We start from the raw sequence: 21,031 nt of genomic DNA, 5'->3' as shown, positions 1-21,031 counted from the left end.
CGCACCTGGTCACCCAAGAGCTCTACTGGACATGCACAATGAGATTAACGTTGTTTTCATGCCTCCTAACACAACATCCATTCTGAAACCCATGGATCAAGGAGTAATTTTGACTTTCAAGTCTATTAGTTAAGAAATATAGTTCAGGAGGCTATAGCTGCCATAGATATGATTCCTCTGATGGATCTGAGGAAAGTAATTCAAAAACCTGCTGGAAAGGATTCAACATTCTAGATGCCATTAAGAACATTCATGATTCGTGGGAAGAGGTCAAAATACAACATGAATACAGGAGTCTGGAAGAAGTTGATTACAACCCTAATGGATGACTTTGAGTGGTTCAAGACTACAGTGGAGGAAGGAACATAAGATGTGGTGGAAATAATGAGAACTAGAAACAGAAGTGGAGTCTGAATATGTGACAATTGCTACAATACCCTAATAAAACTTTTAACAGATCAGGTGTTGCTTCTTAAGGATGAACAAAGAAAGCTGTTTCTTGAAATGGAATTTATACCTGGTGAAGATGTTGGAATGACTGTAGAAATGACAAGACTGTTGAAACGATGACAAAGGATTTAGAATTTTATAGCTGATAAAGCAGCAGCAGGGTTTGAGAGGGCTGACCCCAATTTTGAAAGAAGTTCTACTGTACTTAAAATGCTATCAAACAGCACTGCATGCTACAGAGAAATCATTTGTGAAAGGAAGTCAATAGATGCAGCAATTGATCTTTTTTTTTTTAATGGTGGCAGTATGGTTTATTAAGCTGTACCTTAGTATAGATGCTGGGGCTTGCCCATGGTGCTCTTAATGTACAAAGCCTGTACGTTCTGCCAATTTTTCTTGAGCAATGACACCAGGAAGATAACAGCTAAGTGGATGTTGTACACAAGCTCATCATCTGTCATCACGTGGGCAACAGCCTCTGTCAGATACAGCACCTCCTTCATCTGGAACTTGATCATGGACTTCACCTCATCAACTTTGGCCACCATGTTCTCATTGGGGGTCAGCAAGGGAACTTGCCAGCATTATTCAGGCCTGGGCCCAGGATTCATGGGATCCGCTTGATCACAGACTCTGGAGCCAAAAAGGCATCATACTTCTTGGCCATCTTCTTGACAAGTTTCTTATTCTTGTTGAGTTTCTTCAACACCTCAATGCCCATGTGGGAGATTATCCACAGCCTTAGCCTCATCACAATGCTGCTGGTCCCCCAAAACACATATGGAGAACTTGGGGCAGAGAGTGCACTTAAGCCTGACAGTGCTAAGAAGGGTTTGTCCTTCTGAGGTCATAGTTCCTCAGGCTGATCTTTAGCTCCACCATCTCCAAAACCTTCTGGCGCTTGCACTAGTTCCCGTGTAGGACTTTCCGCACTGCCTTGTACAGGGTGTCACAGGAGACTCTGCTGCTCATGGTGCCTCACACCACAATAACCGAAGAAAGCTATTGTCTTATTTTTTTAAATTGCTATAGCCACCCCAACCTTCAGCAACCTCCACCCTGATCAGTCGGCAGCCATCAACCTCAAGGCAAGACCCTCCACCAGCAAAAAGATTAAGACTCACTGAAGGTATCAATGATGGTTAGCATTTTTTAGCGATAAAGTATTTCTTAAATGAAGCTATATGCATTAATTTTGAGACATAAAGCTACTGCACACCTAACAGATGACAGTATAGTGTAAACGTAACTTTTATACGCACTGGGAAATCAAAAAAATTGTGACTCTTTATTGCAATATTCACTTTATTGTGGTGGTCTGGAATCAAGCCCACAACCTTTCCAAGGTATGCCTGTATATCACTGGGAGCAGTGATTTTGGTGTTCCTTTCATGTTATTAAAATACTATGAACATGGTTATCACTACAGGCTATGTTGTATATTCATGGAAAAATTAGAAGATACATATGGAAGTTTGTAATGTTTATTGAAACAAGTACACAACACTGAATATTTTAAAACATTACGAATAATTACAACATCTCAACTACACAATGTGTTTTATATGTATGTATGTAAATATATATATACACACATATTTAAACTTTGCTTCATCTTTCAACTTTTTATCTGTGTAAAAAGAAGAACACTTTCCTCATTCAGGAGATTTTTGATGTTGTAATAATTACCTAGAAATAAAGTGATAAGAAAATTAAAAATTATTTCCATAGGAATCATTCCCTTTTGATTAAATGTTTAGTCATCACTAAGACCTATTACAGTATATATAGTGTCAAATTAAAAAAAAATCATCTAACATCAAATAACTCTTATTTAATTCCATGAACTGAAAAATCCAAGGACCATCTGTGATCCAGATAAAGCTTAAAACGATGTAAATTTCACATCATTTTGATAATGAATGCAAAAAGAGATTAGACAAGGGTGCAGATAGGAAAAAAAATCTCCCTCTGAATCCAATCATGTTTTGGGGTGTTTTTTTTGTTTTTTTAAATTGAAGTATAGGTGATTTACAATGTTATATTAGTTTCAGGTATACAACAGTGATTCAATTATTTTTATAGTTTATACTCAATTTAAAGTTATTATAAAATATTTTCTATATTCCCTGTGCTATACATTACATCCTTGTATCTTATTTATTGTATACTTTGTAGTTTGTACCTCTATTCTTCTTCCCCTATCTTGCCCCTTCCCTCTACCCCTCTCCCCACTGGTAACCACTAGTTTGCTCTCTGTATCTATGAGTCTGATTCTGTTTTGTTATATTCATTTGTTTGTGTTCACAACAGTGTTGGCACATACAAAGGACTACATAAATATAGCTATTATTATTGTTTCCTTTCATTAGAATGTAAGCTCCATGAGGGCAGGGATTTTTTTTCTGTATCCCACACTCTTAGAGCAATACTTGGTAGACTCTCAATCACATTTGTTGAATGAATGAACAAATTAAAATTCCTATCTCCAAAGACTTGTGCTCCAATAGCTTATGAAGCACACTATTCTTTATGTTTAAAATAACCAACTAAAAATTGTTTGACTACATAATGTCTTTGAGATAACATAGGGGAAAAATTTTCTTTCTACTCTGGATACAACATATCTTCTATTTTTATATTCAGCAATTAGCAACTCATTCAGTTTTCATGTACCAAAACAGTGATATACTTATCTAATAAAAAAAAATTAAAATATGCACCAAACTTCTTTGGCATCAGTCACATCATGCTTCATTTTGACCACTGTGGCTTCCATTTTCATGGTGCTCATGAGCAACTACATAAGTATTCAACTATGCAAAAGAAAAGGTTTTTAATTATTCTTACCTGAAGGAACATAGAATGAATCCCCAGTTGTTATTACATAAGGTGTTTCGTGTAAGGTACATAAAAGGTCACCAAAGTTAACATAAAAAATCTGTAAAATTAAAAATTAAAATCTCATTTCAAATTTAACACCTACAACAACAACTACACTCCAAAGAAACTTAAAAGTAAATGTGGTAGGCAGAATAAGGGCCCTCCAAAGATATCCATGCTCTAATCTCCAGAATTTGTTAGTCACATGGCAAAGGAGACCTCGAGATGGTGAGATTATCCTGGATTACCTAAATGGGCCCAATCTAATTACATAAACCTTACTTGAAAGTGGACAATTTTCCTACTGGAAGCAGACGAGAGATGAAGCAGAGGAGAAGTCAGAGAAATTTGAAGCATGAAAAGGGTTTTCACTGTTGCTGGCACTGAAGATAAGAGAGCCATAAGCCAAGGAGTATAGACTATTTCTAGACACCCCAGCCAACAGCCAGTGAGGAAACAGGAACCTCAGCCCTACAACCACGTGAAACTGAATTCTGCCAACAACCTGAATGAATTTGAAACAGATTCATTCTAAAAGCCTTCAGAGAGGAATACAGATCTCACAACACCTTGATTCCAGCCTAGTGATACTCTAAACAGAGTACTCAGCCAAGCCCACCTGACTTCTAACCTACGTATCTGTGAGATAATAAATGAGAGTTGTTTAAATTTGTGGTAATTTGTTAAAGCAGTAATAGAAAACTAGTATAGGAAAACATTTCTTTTGTTCTTCCTTATTATTTACCAGTTTATGAAAATTCAGAACCATTGTAAAGAATATCACTTAGCTATATTAGAAAAATAGCTAGGTTTTATGTACACCTCTTTAAAGGTTACATGCTTGGTATATGTAACTTAATCTGACCGATGAATCAAAGAGAACAAAAAGCAAAAAAAAAAAAAAAAAAAAAGTACATTTAGCAAGCATCAACATTAAGAAAGTAAAAGAGGATAAATATAGTGCTCAGTCATACAGGCTTCCATATTCAAACACAGCAAATTTTACATTTTATATATAGATAGCACCTGGCAATGACCTTTTTTTTTTTGACAACTAAATACAAAATGTAGGGCCTTCAAACTCAGAGATTCAAATTCTGAGATTCAGCCATCAGGAATATTTTGCCTCAGAGAATTATGCCTTCTTCTCCTTCTTTTCTTACCACTTTTGTAAAATGAGACTAAAATACCAGAAAAATGAGAGCAGCTAGCACTTATCCAGCACTTACCCCATGCCAGCCACTGTTCTAAGCACTTCATTTTTACTCATTTAATGTATACATCTATCAATGAGACGGTACTATTTTAATAGCTTTTCACAGATGAAGAAAATGAGGCACAGAGAAGTGTAACTTTCCAAGGTCACAATGTAAATGGAACAGCTGGAATTTGAACTCAGGTACTTTGATTCCAGAATCCATGTTCTTAACCACTACAATATACTCTCTCAATGGAAAAAAAGTTCTTAAAGTGGTTCTAAAGGTATTTTTTATAATTTAATAAAAGAAATATATTTATTACATCCAAAGTTATTTGCCTAAAAAAAGGAACACACACACTACCCAGAAAGTCAAGCATGTATTTATAGATGTTTTTTCCTTATCTGTTCAGATTGGCTCTCTATGCACACCTCTCCCCACTTCTGCAAACATTTTACTAAGAATGCTTTTGAAATACACAAAAATAGAATGATGAACTCCCACAAATAAATACTGAACCCTGATACCCTGCTCTTTTCAAAGTCTGATTCCCCCATTCCATATTATTTTGAAATAAATGCCCAGCATCATAAACCATCTGTAAATATTTCAATGTGTACTGAAAGACCAAAGTCCTTTTCTAAAACATGACAACACTGTTGTCACACATAAAAATAAATGAATATTTAGTGTTAAACACCCAGTCAATATTCAAATTTCCAGCTGGCTCTTCAATGTCTTACTTTTAAGGGTTTGTTTGAATTGGGATCCAAGTAAGAGTCACATATGGTCAGTGCTTGATCTATCTTTTAAAGCACTCAATCTATTGAGTGGTTATCAATTTGGGGGTGATTCTGTCCCTCAGGGGACAATTGGCAATGTCTGGGAACATTTTTAATTCTCACAACTAGAGGGGTACTACTGGAATCTAGTGCATAGAGGCCAGGGTTGCTTCTAAACCTCTTACAATGCATAGGATAGCCTCCCTACAACAAAGAATTATTGAGTCCAAAATGTCAATAGTGCCACGGTTGAGGACCCTGATCTCTATACATTCCACGTGGTTGTCTTTTTTATTCCTTGCACCTTATTTATTAAAGAAATCAAGCAGCAAAATTTGTTTTAAAAATCTTCACATAGCTGGATTTTGCTTATTACAATGCGAGGTTGTCATCTGAAAAGTCTGCCATTCTTTATTTCCTGTAAATTGGTGGTTAGATCTAAGGACTTAACTTCAGGTGGTTGTGTGTGGGTTTTGTTTTGTTTTTTTTTAAAGAAGGTGGGGAAGGCAAGACTACTTCATAGACAGTGTTGTATTCTTCCATCAGGAGACACATAATGTCTGGTTGTGTTCTTTTTAGATGTTAGTAGACAATGATGCTAGAACCAATGGTTTATTGGGTGTTGTAAAATGATAATAGTCCATTCTGACATTCATTCTTCATTTATTAACTGGACTATTTCTAAAAAGGATAAACTTCCCCTCATCTATTATTTGATTACCTAGTAGTACAGTTTATATGAGAACAGCAGAATAAATGTTTAATTATTTTCCTTTACTTACCATATTTGTCAAAGTGAGTTGGCTTCCTAGAATTCTCCGACAGTGATGAATTAAGTTTTTCTTTTTGTAGTAGCCTTACAAATTCATGGGTTTAGATATAATTGATGCATATCAATCCAATGAATTTATTCTTATTGATACTCAAGTTTTCATATCTTTGTCCAGAGAGAGCATCTTCCAGTTGGATCCTGAGACCTTATGACCCAATCCTAACGGTATTTGATAGTCTGCTATCAGGTATGATAAATATTCCAAGCTCAGTCCCAGGCCTGGAATCAGACATTTCTCTAAGGAACTCTGGTTCCTTTAAGTGTATTGTTATCACTTTTTTGATTTTTTACCTCTGGAACAATTATTGTCTAGTTTTTCATATATTTCTACCTTTTGATCTATTTGGGTTTTTTCTCTCTTCTGGTTTTTGACGGGTCTTCCACATCACTTAACTTTAATATTTTCCATTTCTTTTTTTTTAACATTAATTAATTAATTTGGCTGCATCGGGTCTTAGTTACAGCATGTGGGATCCTTCACTGCAGTGCGCAGGCTTCTCTCTAGCTGTGGCGCACGGGCTTAGTTGTCGCGCGGCATGTGGGATCTTAGTTCCCCAACCAGGGATCGAACCTGTATCTGCTGCATTGGAATGCAGATTCTTAACCACTGGACCACCAGGGAAGTCCCAATATTTCCCATTTCTTAATACCCTTTTGTTTTCTAGGAGAGCTCCACAACAAACTCCCATAGTTAATTTGTTCATTCTTCTGTGGTTTGAATTTAACAGATCTAACACTGCTACTTTCCCTTTTACTCATTATCTAGACCTGAGTTTGAAAGAAAGAGTTAATGGCTTATGCTGGTTCTCCATCTTGCCCTTTTGCTTCTCAAAAGCATATATTTAAAAGTGTGCTTCATTTTTTTAAAATGTAAAAATACTCCCCTTGTTATTAAAAAAAAAAACCTTTAAGTCTAGTTTTCATTATAAAAACTTAAAGGCAATATTTAGAAAAAACAAAAATAAACTATAATCACCTATTGACATGTTATTTTCTATAGTTCCTTCAAGGTTCTGTCATTTTCATTTTTAATTTTTACTCAGAAAAAAATAAAAAGAATTTTCTACTTTGCAGTTTCCTTAAATATTTATCCTAAAGGTGTTCCTATATGGCTATTCTGCAAAATAATATACTTAAATTAATATTAAAATGTTTAGTATAGCACCTGGAACATGTAAGTGCTATATAGCTGATTATCATATATAATGGTTTATCTCATTACTAAGTCAAAACATAAATATAACCATTTTTTCCTGCAGCACACATTTCAGTGGTTTCCAATTTTTGCAATTATTGTCTATGTTAAAATAAAGAGCTACATATGTTCAAACACTTCCAAACATTTACTATTCAATATTCCTTTTTTAAAGGAATAAAGGCATTATAGCTTATTGGGTAACTACAGTTAGTTCAATGATGACATTTCATAATGCTTATTTTCATTATTAATTGATCCTTAAAATGATTACACAGGGATTATCTATTACTTTAGTTAGTTTAATATGTTATATTTACTCTTTTAATACCACCTGGAGATCTACAACATTTTAAGATTGGATTAAAGAATATTTTTAAATACTTTAGATCTGGATTCTACATACTATACCGATGTAGCAATAAATTATTCTTTTACTCTTCTGTGTATCTTCTCCTTTCCCTGCCTTGATTTGCCCTTCTTAGTTAATATAAACTGAAGGGTCCTGATGCTCTTTCTGTTTCTCCTTTGTGGGCTTACTTTCATTTTATCAGTAAAAAGAACTGTTTCGAACCATGATTTCATAGGTTCCTGAAATGTTACTTACTGAAAGATGTACCTCAGATGTAACATGTTTTAAATACTGGTATAATATTAAATATTCTTTAAATCTGGTGATTTTCAAAATCTTTCATTTTCAAATTCAAAATGCAAAAATTATCTGATATAAATACAATGTTATAGGGGTGTGTGTCTCCAATGAGAAAGAGTCAGAGAGACAGACTCAGAGAAGAGAGACTCACCTTGAGTCTCATTATAACTTCAGCCAATAATACTGCTATATACAGTAATATATTCTTTAGTACTTACTGAAGCAACTAGCTTCCAGTCCTCAATCTGCTGTTACACTTAATCTCAATAATCTCCTCCAGCTCTAAAATTCTAATGATTTGTTTGCAAACCTAATTTCAAGGATTCTTTTAAGTAAAGACCATTCCCTAAACTTCTGAATCTCAAGCCTACACTGCTATGCACAGAACAAGTACTTTTAAAGAGACATTGGTTGACTGACTTTAAACAGATGAAAAAAACTAAAAAATTATCTGTGCACTATAGTAATCATATATCATTTCTGAGGAAGTAGTATTTTTAACGCTTCATCAAGTCCAACAAATCAGAGTTGTGCCAAGAGCAAAACATAAATATATGGAAAAATACACTCACCAATGTGTCTAGGCCTACATGCTGCTTTCCCTTTTCTTGATGTGGTCCTAATACCAATTTTCCAGTAGAAAAAAATGGTGTGTCCAATGTTTTATATACTTTCAACTCACCATGTTCAACACAAAATTGGTATGTATCTCGTGGCCTAACAAGATCTAAGGGAAAAAAATTAATATAAGTACAAAGTAATAGCAATTACATTTCTCTAATACAGCATATACACACATAAACCTGCCTTAGAAAGATAGATGTGATTAATATCACTGACTCTGGAGCTAGAATGCCACAGGTCAGATCCTATCTCTGTCTTACAAGCTGTGTGAACTTAGTCAAGTTGCTTATCCTCTCTATTTGTGCCTACATTTTCTTTTCTGTAAAATGGGATAATAATACTTCATCTATGTTAGAGTTGTGAATATCAAATGACTTAAAGTGTGTAAAGTATTTAAAATACTGGCACAAAGTAAGCATTAGGTAAGTCTTGGCTATTAATAATAACAATAGTAGTATTACTATTTTTCCCATAATAGCTCAGACAGAAAACAAAATCAGCTAAGAGAAAAGAAAGGATCCTATCTTTAAAAAGTTTAACATAGCCACAATACAAATGTATCATTACCATGTCAGTAAATTCCTTTGTGCTTGCTTGGCTGATTATTAAATAACAAGATTTTTATTTATTTATCAGGTAAAGCCTCTAAGTAACTGGAGTTCTAAATGTAGCTCACAAATTACTATATCACTTTTTTTTTTTTCTTTTTTTTTTTGCGGTACACGGGCCTCTCACTCTTGTGGCCTCTCCCATTGCGGAGCACAGGCTCTGGACGCGCAGGCTCAGCAGCCATGGCTCACGGGCCCAGCCGCTCCACGGCATGTGGGATCTTCTCTGACTGGGGCACAAACCCGTGTCCCCTGCATCGGCAGGCGGACTCTCAACCACTGCACCACCAGGGAAGCCCTACTATATCACTTTTTAATTTCCCTTTTACTTACAACCTTTTCCAGACCTATAATTAATACATTTTTCTATCATCAGCTTCTGACTGTACTCCCACAGACTACAGGATAAAGAAAATACATAGGCTCAAGAAACAAGAAGTGATGAATTCTTGACAACACACAACTTTTTTAACCTGATACAGTATAGCAATGTTTTTAGTTAAGACACTTCACTAAACAAAATTCTCTGTGCTTCTATCTCTGTTGCCAAATAAACAATCTGGAATATAGAAATAACTTTGCTACTTAAGATATCAAATGGAACCTATGCCACAGCCAAAATTTTAAGTGTAAATACTGCCTCTCTGGTTTGAGATATCTGTCCTCTGACTTGGGATAAATAGTCCCAATCACTCACTGGTACAGTCATAACAGTTGTTAAAATATTTAAATATTTCCTGTATGTATATATTCCCTGGTTGGTAAACAGCTGAGTGTCCCCTACTTAACCCCACCACTCTATAGCCCATCCCTTGGGACCTCCCATGTTGTCCTAGACACCAAATGTTTAATGCCTATTAAGTATAGGAGGAGGCTTCTAGGACCCTGTACCAGCCTTAAGGTACAGCATGGCATTTGTTTGGCTGACAGATGCCCTTGCTAGTCATCTCCAGAAAGGTTTTATGCCCCAGATACCAATATTAGCATCTCACAGCACCAAAGGCTGTCTAAATCCTGCCACAATCTCCATCTGGTCTCACAGTAAGAGTGTATCCGGGAGTCTACCAGTTAACTTGCTACAGTTCCCTATGAACAGCCCCTGTCCGCTTGTGTCCTCCTGGTCAAAGAAGGCCTGGACCCTACTGGCGGAGGCAACACTCCTGATGGTAGCACTTGTATCACAGAGGACAACTGCATGGTGCTACGTGTACCCTGGAGGTTGTCTGCCATCAATTCCCCTAGTGTAGTCCTCATACAGGCTGCTTATTTGAATTAGACTCTCTACTAGACTTTGGCTCTGAAAGATCTGGGGAGAGAAAGGGAAAGCAGACAAGCCAGACTTCAGTTTGTCCTTACTAGTTGTTAAATTAAGTATTCTCAATATCAACCCTGATCTTACCCATAAGAATAATCTCTCGTGTTTCTGGGTCCTTTACCCTCGTTGGCTGCAAAGGATCTCCCAGAGGTATATTCATATTTACCACGAATTTATTCTCTGCAAAAGAAATATCACTGAAATACTAACTACTTACTTAAAATTCTTTTCCATTAAAAAAAATCTAGTATGAAAATAGAGTTATGGACAAGTTTTAAAGGAAAATTGCCAGAGGCATATCTTTTTCCTGTTTATCAATGACCACTTTGATAAACAAAAATTCAAAAATCAGTGATTTACCACAGAAGCAAACATCCTAAACTTCTTATTTTCTTACAACTTTTGAACTCTTGCATCATCAAGAAGTTAAATGGTGTTTTGCATATTCTCTAAGAGAGCTGAAGTACACAATACACTTTAAAAAGAATTCTTTAAAATGTTTATTTTAACCAAGATAAGCTTCATTTGACAGGGCAATTTACTCAGGTGGAAATGTTTTACACTCTGCTATTAATGATTTTTTTTTAAAAGAATAAAATTAGTTTACTTTCAAAATCTGAAAAAAATGTGGACATTAAAAAGATAATTTACCCTGAAGTAGTAGTATATCTGAAGCTTTTAGAGATTATTTCAAAATTTGCAAAGAGCTATTTCTCAAAGCACTGTTATTTAAAATAAGGAATAAGTTCATACTTCTTTCATCATTATCAAGACAGATCCTTTTCCTATTAACTACTGTATTGACTCTTCCCAAGTTTCCTTTTGCTTTCCTTTTAGATGATACTTTGTCTGGGGAGAGTATTCCACCAATCACAAATCCTCCTGAAATTTAACCAAAAAAAAAAAGGTAAATTATCATACCTGGCAAAGTGAAAATCTTGAAACAAAAACTCATTAAATTAATACAGCACATTTCCTTTCAAAGTACCAAAGAATACATTAGTTTTACCACACTCTACAGTTAAAAATTCAAACACAAATAGCAACCAATTTCACTTGTCTCTAACTATCCTAAATCTAGAAGCACTGATGAAACATGACTGAATGACCTCTGTTGCTTGAAATCAAGTCATCAGTGGAAGTGTACAAAAAAAAAGATCAGCAATGAACTATTTATAGTAATTCACATGTCAGTTTAGTCCTTTGACTCAGAAATATACATCAAAAGAAAGGAAATAACTTTAAGATAACACTCACTATACTTTCTTTCCCACCCTCTACAATTTTTGTAGAAAAACATAAGAAAATAGAATGAGAATAATAACGGGGAATACTTAATCTTTGACAGTTATAATTTTCTCATGTTCTGATCTAATGCTTCATTTTAAGCAATTAAAAACCTTCCTAGGTAGTATAAAAATAAAAACACTCTATCAAGCCACATGCTCACCTCAAACTGCTACCAAAAAGAAAACAAATCAGCATCTCTATAGTAATCAGAGAAATCTGGACTTGAATCTATTCTTGTCACATTTTTGGAGGATGATGATTAAATAAGGTAATGTATATAAATACATAAGACAGTACTTGGCACGTAACGTACCTAAATAAATTGTAGCAATTATCATTATTATTATTTTGGGACACTAAAGCATAAATTTTACCAGATGGCCTTCCTTGATACTCTATTCGCTCCCCTCGCCAGTATTCCAAAGGTTTTGATCGTGTTCTCATGGTCCTGCGAACATTTGGTGTGTTGGAGGGCAATACTGTAAAAAGACATCAGACAAAAAATGCACATATATGTTTAGTTGGATGATACTCTGCAGTGAAAAGATTGATGTTACTTTCTAGAACACAAATGCTTCTAGACAGAACACTAGAAAAACAAATCTTAAGACATATTTGTGCTATTAAAGAAATGCCAAGCTACTAGATTGGAAAAGATTTAAAAACATGGTAACGAACATTCACGGTTAATGATGTTAAAGGTACACCAGAATTCTCATATATTGTAGGTGGAAATGTAAACTGATTGATGACAATTTGACAATACCTATAATTGTAATACTGTTTGACGTAGAAATTTCATTTTTAGAAAATGAGTTTGCAAAATATTCACAAAAATGGGCAAAGATATAGGTGTTAAGAACATTCATGGTAGTACTGTTCATAATAGAAACAGAAAAGAAAAGGCAAAAAGCAAACTGAAAACCACCTAAATGCTCCACAATAGGAATTTATAAATCAGAGGTGGTTATGTATACATGTGTTTGTGTGTATACACACATATCTACTTGTTTTATCTGAATAATGCAAAGTTCTATATACTAAGTTTGTTGGCTACATAATCAACTTCCTATGTTCTTACTTACTTCTGGTTTGCTGGAGTTGTCCAATTCTGAAAGTGGTTTAACAGAATCTCCCAGTCTAACTGTATTGTTTAAATTAAAATCTCCTTGCTTTTTCTTAGCTTTTTTCCTTTACACATTTTAGTTGCTAGGTTGTTTGGTACATAGTAGTTTATGATTTTTCTATCTTCTTCATAAAGTGCTAATTTTATTATTACAAGTCCTTCATCCTGTTTAGCACTTTTAACCTTAAATTTCAATTCACCTAATATTAAAAATACACTACTTTCTTTCTGTTTATATTAGCCTACTTAATTCTTTGATAATCTTCTATTTTAAAACCTGTTTTAAGTGTTTCTTATAAACACATAGGTAAGTTTGTTTAACCAAATCTGATAGTCTCTATCTTACTAGAGGAATTCAATCCATTCACACTTATTTAGTACAACAAGTAATACACATCTATTTATTTCTTCCATTTTACTTTATATTTACAGGTTATTTTACATCAGTGATTCTTTTTTCCCCTCATTCTCACTGGTTTGGTCAGAATACCATTTCTTCCCCCATACCCCAAACCTTGGTCATTTCAAAGTTTACTGTGCTTTTTCACTCTAATATTGGTTACCTTCCCATTCCTGACACTCAACAGTCATACTCATTTCTCCATCATTATATTAACAACTATATCCCCTACCAAGATGTTATCTTCTCCTTTTTCTCATTTAGTAAAATGAAACTTTTAGACTACTTTTATTACCCCTCTTCCACTCCTACTCTCCTCCCCACCACACCAAGTTTTGTTAAGATAGTGTGGATTTCAAGCTACCACTGCAAAAATCCTTACTTAGTACTTATAAATCCCCAATCATATTAGCATTAAGTAGTAGACACATCCTAAGGTGTGAGCAATGAGACACACCTTTATATAATCCCCTTCCCTAGGATACATGTGGAACCTACGACACACTCAACAGAATATGGCAAAAGCAATGGGAAGTCACTTCTGTGATTACATCATGATCATACATATAAGACACTAGCAGAAGGAGAGAAAAATTCTTCCTTGCTCACTTTGGAGAAGCAAGCTGCCATACTGTGAAGGGTCTATGAAAAGGGTCATGCGACAAGGAACTGCAGGTGACCCCTAGATCGAGAGTAGTGGCCCATGGCTCACAGCCACCAAGGAAACATGTACCTCAGTCCTACAATTCCAAGAAACTGAATTCTGCTAACAACTACATGAGCTTGTGGTGGTTAACAGGACCTCGAGCCTCAGATAAGACCATGTCCCAGGCTGAGACGTTGGACTGCAGCCTGTGAAACCCTTGAACAGAGGACCCAGCTAATTTGTGCCTGAGCTCCTGACCCATGGAAACCAAGGGATAATAATATGTGTTGTCTAAACAACTAAATTTGTAGTAATTTGGTACACAGCAACAGAAAACAAATATACATTGCTTAAATTTAACCACATATATTGAGAATCATTCCTCAGCACTGTTTCCTCTCCTTGAACTCATTTTTGACTTATATGATACTTGGTTAGATTACCTTACATGGATATTTTACATAGAGGAAGCTAAACTTAATCTTGCGTTATCTGCAAAATAAATTCAGTTATCAGAAAGAAAGATATCTTGGCTAGTTTTAACAAAAGATTGTAATATATTGCTTTTTTTTACCATTTTTATTGGAATATAATTGCTTTACAATGTTGTGTTAGTACCTACTGTATAACAAGGTTAATAAGCTATATGTATACAGATATCCCGATATCCCCTCCCTCTTGCACCTCCCTCCCACCATCCCTATCCCACCCATTGAGGTGGTCACAAAGCACTTAAATGATCTCCCTGTGCTATGCAGGTGCTTTCCCACTAGCTATCTATTTTACATTTCGTAGTGTAGCATGTATGTCAATGTTACTCTCTCACTTCGTCCCAGCTTACCCTTCTCCCTCCCCGTGACCTCAAGTCCATTCTCTAAGTCTGCGTCATTATTCCTGTCCTGCCCCTAGGTTCGTCAGACTCTTTTTTTTTTTTTAGATTCCATATATGTGTGTTAGCATACAGTATTTGTTTTTCTCTTTCTGACTTACTTCACTCTGTATGACACACTCTAAGTCCATCCACCTCATACAAGTAACTCAATTTCATTTCTTTTTATGTCTGAGTAATATTCCATTGTATATATGTGCCACATCTTCTTTATCCATTCATCTGCCGATGGACACAGGTTGCTTCCATGTCCTGGCTATTGTAAATAGTGCAGCAAAGAACACTGTGGTACATGATCTTTTTGAATTGTGGTTTTCTCAGGGTATATACCCAGGGTGTGGTTTTTTGAATTGTGGTTTTCTCAGGGTATATGCCCAGTAGTGGGATTGCTGGGTTATATGGTAGTTCTATTTGTAGCTTTTTCAGGAACCTCCATACTGTTCCTCCATAGTGGCTGTATCAATTTACATTCCCAACAGTGCAAGAGGGTTCCCTTTTCTCCACACCCGCTCCAGCATTTATTGTTTGTAGATTTTGTGATGACCATTCTGACTGGTGTGAAGTGATACCTCATTGTAGTTTTGATTTGCATTTCTCTAATGATTAGTGATGTTGGGCATATTTCCATGTGTTTGTTGGCAATTTGTATATCTTATTTGGAGAAATATCCATTTTAGGTTTTCTGCTTTGGATCCCTTTTCTTTTTCTTCTCTGATGGCTGTGGCTAAGGCTTCCAAAACTATGTTGAATAATAGTGGTGAGAGTGGGCAACCTTGTCTTGTTCCTGATCTTAGAGGACATGTTTTCAGTTTTTCACCATTGAGAACGATGTTGACTGTGGATTTATCATATATACCTTTTATTATGTTGAGGTAGGTTCCCTCTATGCCTACTTTCTAGAGAGTTTTTTCATAAATGGGTGTTGAATTTTGTCAAAAGCTTTTTCTGCATTTATTGAGATTATCATATGGTTTTTAATCCCTCAATTTGTTAATATGGTGTATCATATTAATTGATTTGCGTATACTGAAGAATCCTTGCATTCCTGGGGCAAACCCCACTTGATCATGGAGTATGATCCTTTTAATGTGCTGTTGGATTCTGTTTGCTAGTATTTTTTTGAGGATTTTTGCATCTATGTTCATCAGAGATACTGGCCTGTAGTTTTCTTTTTTTGTGACATCTTTGTCTGGTTTTGGCATCAGGGTGATGGTAGCTTTGTAGAATGAGTTTGGGAGTATTCCTCCTTCTGCTATATTTTGGAAGAGTTTGAGAAGGATAGGTGTTAGCTCTTATCTAAATGTTTGATAGAATTTACCAGTGAATCCATCTGGTCCTGGGCTGTTTATTGGAAGATTGCTAATCACAGTTTCAATTTCAGTGCTTGTGACTGGTCTGTTTATATTTTCTATTTTTCCTGGTTCAGTCTCAGAAGGTTGTACTTGTCTAAGAATGTGTCCATTTCTTCCAGGTTGTCCATTTTATTGGCATAGAGTTGCTTGTAGTAATCTCTCATGATCCTTTGTATTTCTGCACTGTCAGTTGTTACTTCTCTGTTTTCATTCCTAATTCTGTTGAGTCTTCTCCCTCTTTTCTTCATAAGTCTGGCTAATGGTTTATCAATTTTGTTTATCTTCTCAAAGAACCAGCTTTTAGTTTTACTGATCTTTGCTATTGTTTCCTTCATTTCTTTTCTACTTATTTCTGATCTGATCTTTATGAATTCTTTCCTTCTGGTAACTTTGGGTTTTCTCGTCTTTCTTTCTCTAATTGCTTTAGGTGTAAGGTTAGGTTGTTTATTTGCGATTTTTCTTGTTTCTTGAGGTAGTATTGTATTGCTATAAACTTCCCTCGTAGAACTGCTTTTACTGCATCCCACAGGTTTTGGGTCGTCATGTTTCCATTGTCATTTGTTTCTAGGTATTTTTTGATTTCCTCTTTGATTTCTTCAGTGACCTCTTGGTTATTAAGTAGTGTATTGTTTAGCCTCCATGTGGTTGTATATTTTACAGTTTTTTTCCTGTAAATGATATCTAGTCTCATAGCGTTGTGATCAGAAAAGATACTTCATACAATTTCAATTTTCTTAAAATTTACCAAGGCTTGATTTGTGACCCAGCATATGGTCTCTCCTGCAGAATGTTTCATGAGCACTTGAGAAGAAAGTGTATTCTGTTGTTTTTGGATGGAATGTTCTATAAATATCAATTAAGTCCATCTTGTTTAATGTGTCATTTAAAGCTTGTGTTTCCTTATTTATTTTCATTTTGGATGATCTGTCTATTGGTGAAAGTGGGGTGTTAAAAGTCCCATACTATGATTGTGTTACTGTCAATTTCCCCTTTTATGGCTGTTAGCATTTGCCTTATGTATTGAGGAGCTCCTATGTTGGATGCATATATTGTTACAATTGTATCTTCTTCTTGGATTGATCCCTTGATCATTCTGTAGTGTCCTTCTTTGTCTCCTGTAATAGTCTTTATTTTGAAGTCTATTTTGTCTGATATGAGAATTGCTACTCCAGCTTTCATTTGATTTCCATTTGCATGGAATTTCTTTTTCCATCCGCTCACTTTCAGTCTGTATGTGTCCCTAGGTCTGAAGTGGGTCTCTTGTAGACAGCATATATACGGGTCTTGTTTTTATATCCATTCAGCCAGTCTGTGTCTTTTGGTGGGAGCATTTAATCCATTTACATTTAAGATAATTATCAATATGCATGTTCCTATGACCATTTTCTTAATTGTTGTGGGTTTTTGTAGTTCTTTCCTTCTCTTGTGTTTCCTGCCTAGAGAAGTTCCTTTAGCATTTGTTGTAAAGCTGGTTTGGTGGTGCTGAATTCTCGTAACTTTTGCTTATCTGTAAAGGTTTTAGTTTCTCCATCGAATCTGAATTAGATCCTTGCTGGGTAGAGTAATCTTGGTTGTAGGTTTTTCCCTTTCTTCACTTTAAGTATGTCCTGCCACTCCCTTCTGGCTTGCAGTTTATGCTGAAAGATCAGCTGTTAACTTTATGGGGATTCCCTTGTATGTTATTTGTTGCTTTTCCCTTGCTGCTTTTAATACTTTTTCTTTGTATTTAATTTTTGATAGTTTGAGTAATATGTGTCTTGGTGTGTTTCTCTTTGGCTTTATCCTGTATGGTACTCTCTGTGCTTCCTGGACTTGATTGATGACTTCCCTTTCCCATGTTAGGGAAGTTTTCGACTATAATCTCTTCAAATATTTTCTCAGACCCTTTTTCTTTCTCTCCTTCTTCTGGGACCCCTATAATTTGAATGTTGGTGCGTTTAATGTTGTCCCAGAGGTCTCTGTCCTCAAGTCTTTTCATTCTTTTTTCTTTGTTATGCTCCCTTACAGTTATTTCTACCATTTTATTTTCTAGCTCACTTGTCTGTTCTTCTGCCTCAGTTATTCTGCTATTGATTCCTTCTACAGTATTTTTAATTTCAGTAATTGTGTTATTCATCACTGTTTGTTTGCTCTTTAGTTCCTCTAGATCCTTGTTAAATGTTTCTTGTATTTTCTCCATTCTGTTTCCAAGATTTTGGATCTTTACTATGATTACTCTGAATTCTTCTTCAGGTAGACTGCCTATTTCCTCTTCATTTGCTTGGTTTGGTGGGTTTTTACCTTGCTCCTTCATGTGTAACATACTTTTTTGTCCTTTTTTTTTTCTTTGATGGGTGGTGCTGTATTCCTGTCTTACTGGTTGTTTGGCCTGAGACGTCCAGCACTGGAGTTTGCAGACAGTTGGATAGAGCTGGTTCTTGGTGCTGAGATGAGGACCTCCAGCAGGTCTTACTCTGATTGATATTCCGTGGGGGCTGAGTTTCTGTGTTAGTCCAGCGATTTGGACTTGCAGCTCCCACCACAGGAGCTTGGGCACAACCTCTGGCCTGATGACCAAGATCCCACAAGATTCGTGGCTCATAAAAAAAAAAAAAAAAAGAAAGAAAAAGGGAGCAGTACAATATCTAAGAATAAAAAACAAAATAGGGCTTCCCTGGTGGCGTAGTAGTTGAGAGTCCGCCTGCCGATGCAGGGGACACGGGTTCATGCCCCGGTCCGGGAAGATCCCACATGCCACGGAGCGGCTGGGCCCGTGAGCCATGGCCGCTGGGCCTGTGCATCTGGAGCCTGTGCTCCGCAACGGGAGAGGCCACAAGAGTGAGAGGCCCACGTACCGCAACAAAAAAAAAAATCAAAATAAAATTAGAAAGATAAAAAATATATCAGGAAAAATAAAAGTATAATCAAAACAACCAGTCACTGGGGGTTCATCTTGTCCCCTTAGGTGTCCGTGGTCCCCCACTGGTGCCTGGTAGGTGCCCTAGTTGTGAGGAGACATGAATTCCACATGCTCCTAGTATGCCATCTTGACCACGCCTGCCTCTGTAATACATTTCTGAAAGTAGGCTATATATATTATTTTATTCTTCCAGAGTTGCATACATGAGTTATGGTAGTCAGGTTTTGTTGGGTTTTTTTTTTCTCCTTTACATGTAACTTTTCTGTCTGGAAGCTTTCTTCTATCCTTGAAATTCAGGAATTTTATTCACTTATGTCTAGAGATGTATCTTTTTCATTAATTCTCTCTGGCAGTTCATAAACTTCCTCAAATTGCAGATCAAGCCTATCTTTACTCCAGGGAAGTTTTAACTAGTACTTTCTTTAACTGTTTTAATTGTTTCTTTAACTGTTTTCATTCCTCCATCTGTTTCTTTTTTCTTGAAATCCTGTTATTTGCATGTTTTATCTGCTGTCTCCATGTTATTTCCACTGCATATGTTGTTCTTCATCATTTCCATCTTTTTTTACATTTCTGTTCTGATGAATTTCTTCAGTGTCAAGACCAGCTACTAATTCAGCTCTCAACAGAAAATATCTTTACTTTCAGTTCACATACTGACTTTTTAAACTGAAATATTATGCTTTAGCAACCAGAAAGCCTTCTATGATATAACTAGATCTCTGACAGTACTCATATTTCCTTCATTGTTAAAATTGTTATCCATCTACTACAATGGTTCTAGCACACCAGAAGCTGCCTACTGTTGCCAGGCATAATTCTTGATTTTCCTCTCTTGGGTTGCTGGAGCCCCTGTTCAGGGACACTTTTATTTCTCTTTGCCTACTCTGACTCTAGGCATATTCCACTCCAAGACAAGCATTAAGCACAGAGAAGTATAGCAGCCTCTCTTCACATGGGCCTACAAAATACTAACTGACAAGATGTGAGGTTCTGGTTGAAGCAATTAGGAAAAGGTTCATTCCTACAGGTTCTCTTCAGGTACAAGTGTAGAAGCCTCAAGTATAGGGAGAGGAATAAAAAGCCACTCCAGTTCCACAAAGGTGAGAGGTCCCATGAATCCTGACCAGCAAATATCTCTTTGAAAACCATAGTTTTAATCCTCATGTGAGCCTCTCCATGGATTCCTTAGCTCCCAGCTTACTTATCCTAGTTACTGCTTTGTTTAGGTGTGAACTGGAAAAAACGGGAGAATTTGTCAGGGATGCCATCTACCTAGCAGTTACATTTTATAGAATTCTCCACCCTAGCTTCTTAGCTTATCAGCTCCCTACTATAGAGCAATGAGTGAGAGGATTACAGGCTTCATAAATGGACAATAAAGAAACTCAGTGGCCTGTGATGATTTACCATGAAATTCATGAAAACTAAATACAAGTTTTACTTTCTCTGACAATTAATCCAAATAATATTTTCCCCCTGCCTGAGAAAAAATTAAGTTATATTTAGAAATAAAGGTTTTATAATATGAAAATATTAAGAGAAAAGTAATCTTACCTAATTTGTGATGCACCTTGTTCTCTGGTGTTGAGTTAGACCTTTTTACTCTTGAATCATCTGCAAATTGCAGAGGCAATATCATGAGCAATGGACACTAATTTCATGTTGAGTTAAAGTGGGTTATTCAGTCAACTTCAGTATATTTTAAAATAAAATTCAACCTGAAAATACATTTTTTTTCTTAGAAAATAACAGTTCTTTACTTGGATGCATACTCTTTTTTTTAATAACATCTTTATTGGAGTATAATTTCTTTACAATGTTGTGTTAGTTTCTGGTATATAACAAAGTGAATCAGCGATATGCATACATATATCCCCATAACCCCT

At 35.8% G+C, this 21,031-nt stretch overlaps 1 protein-coding gene and 1 pseudogene across 2 annotated transcripts in view; both read right to left on the bottom strand.

Moving 5' to 3' along the window:
• Window positions 1–776: 776 nt before the first annotated feature.
• On the bottom strand, window positions 777–1,422 carry LOC132484267 (large ribosomal subunit protein uL1-like; annotated as a pseudogene).
• Window positions 1,423–1,996: 574 nt separating this feature from the next.
• CENPC (centromere protein C) overlaps window positions 1,997–21,031 on the bottom strand; it is an 84,656-nt gene continuing 65,621 nt past the window's right edge. The window contains exons 14-20 of one of the 2 annotated variants that reach the window (XM_060108983.1): window positions 20,700–20,759; window positions 12,205–12,309; window positions 11,294–11,422; window positions 10,625–10,720; window positions 8,566–8,720; window positions 3,301–3,391; window positions 1,997–2,139 (exon numbers count right to left, since the gene is read on the bottom strand). In XM_060108983.1, the coding sequence (XP_059964966.1) occupies window positions 2,069–2,139; window positions 3,301–3,391; window positions 8,566–8,720; window positions 10,625–10,720; window positions 11,294–11,422; window positions 12,205–12,309; window positions 20,700–20,759 (707 nt within the window). In that variant the 3' untranslated portion in view covers window positions 1,997–2,068. The remainder of the gene's footprint in view (window positions 2,140–3,300; window positions 3,392–8,565; window positions 8,721–10,624; window positions 10,721–11,293; window positions 11,423–12,204; window positions 12,310–20,699; window positions 20,760–21,031) is intronic. The other variant, XM_060108984.1, reaches the window with a different exon arrangement.

The sequence above is a fragment of the Mesoplodon densirostris genome, chromosome 1, assembly GCF_025265405.1.
Source record: "Mesoplodon densirostris isolate mMesDen1 chromosome 1, mMesDen1 primary haplotype, whole genome shotgun sequence".
NCBI classification, from domain to species: domain Eukaryota; kingdom Metazoa; phylum Chordata; class Mammalia; order Artiodactyla; family Ziphiidae; genus Mesoplodon; species Mesoplodon densirostris.
The sequence above is the reverse complement of the archived record's forward strand: the minus strand, read 5'-3'. Positions and strand labels throughout refer to the sequence as shown.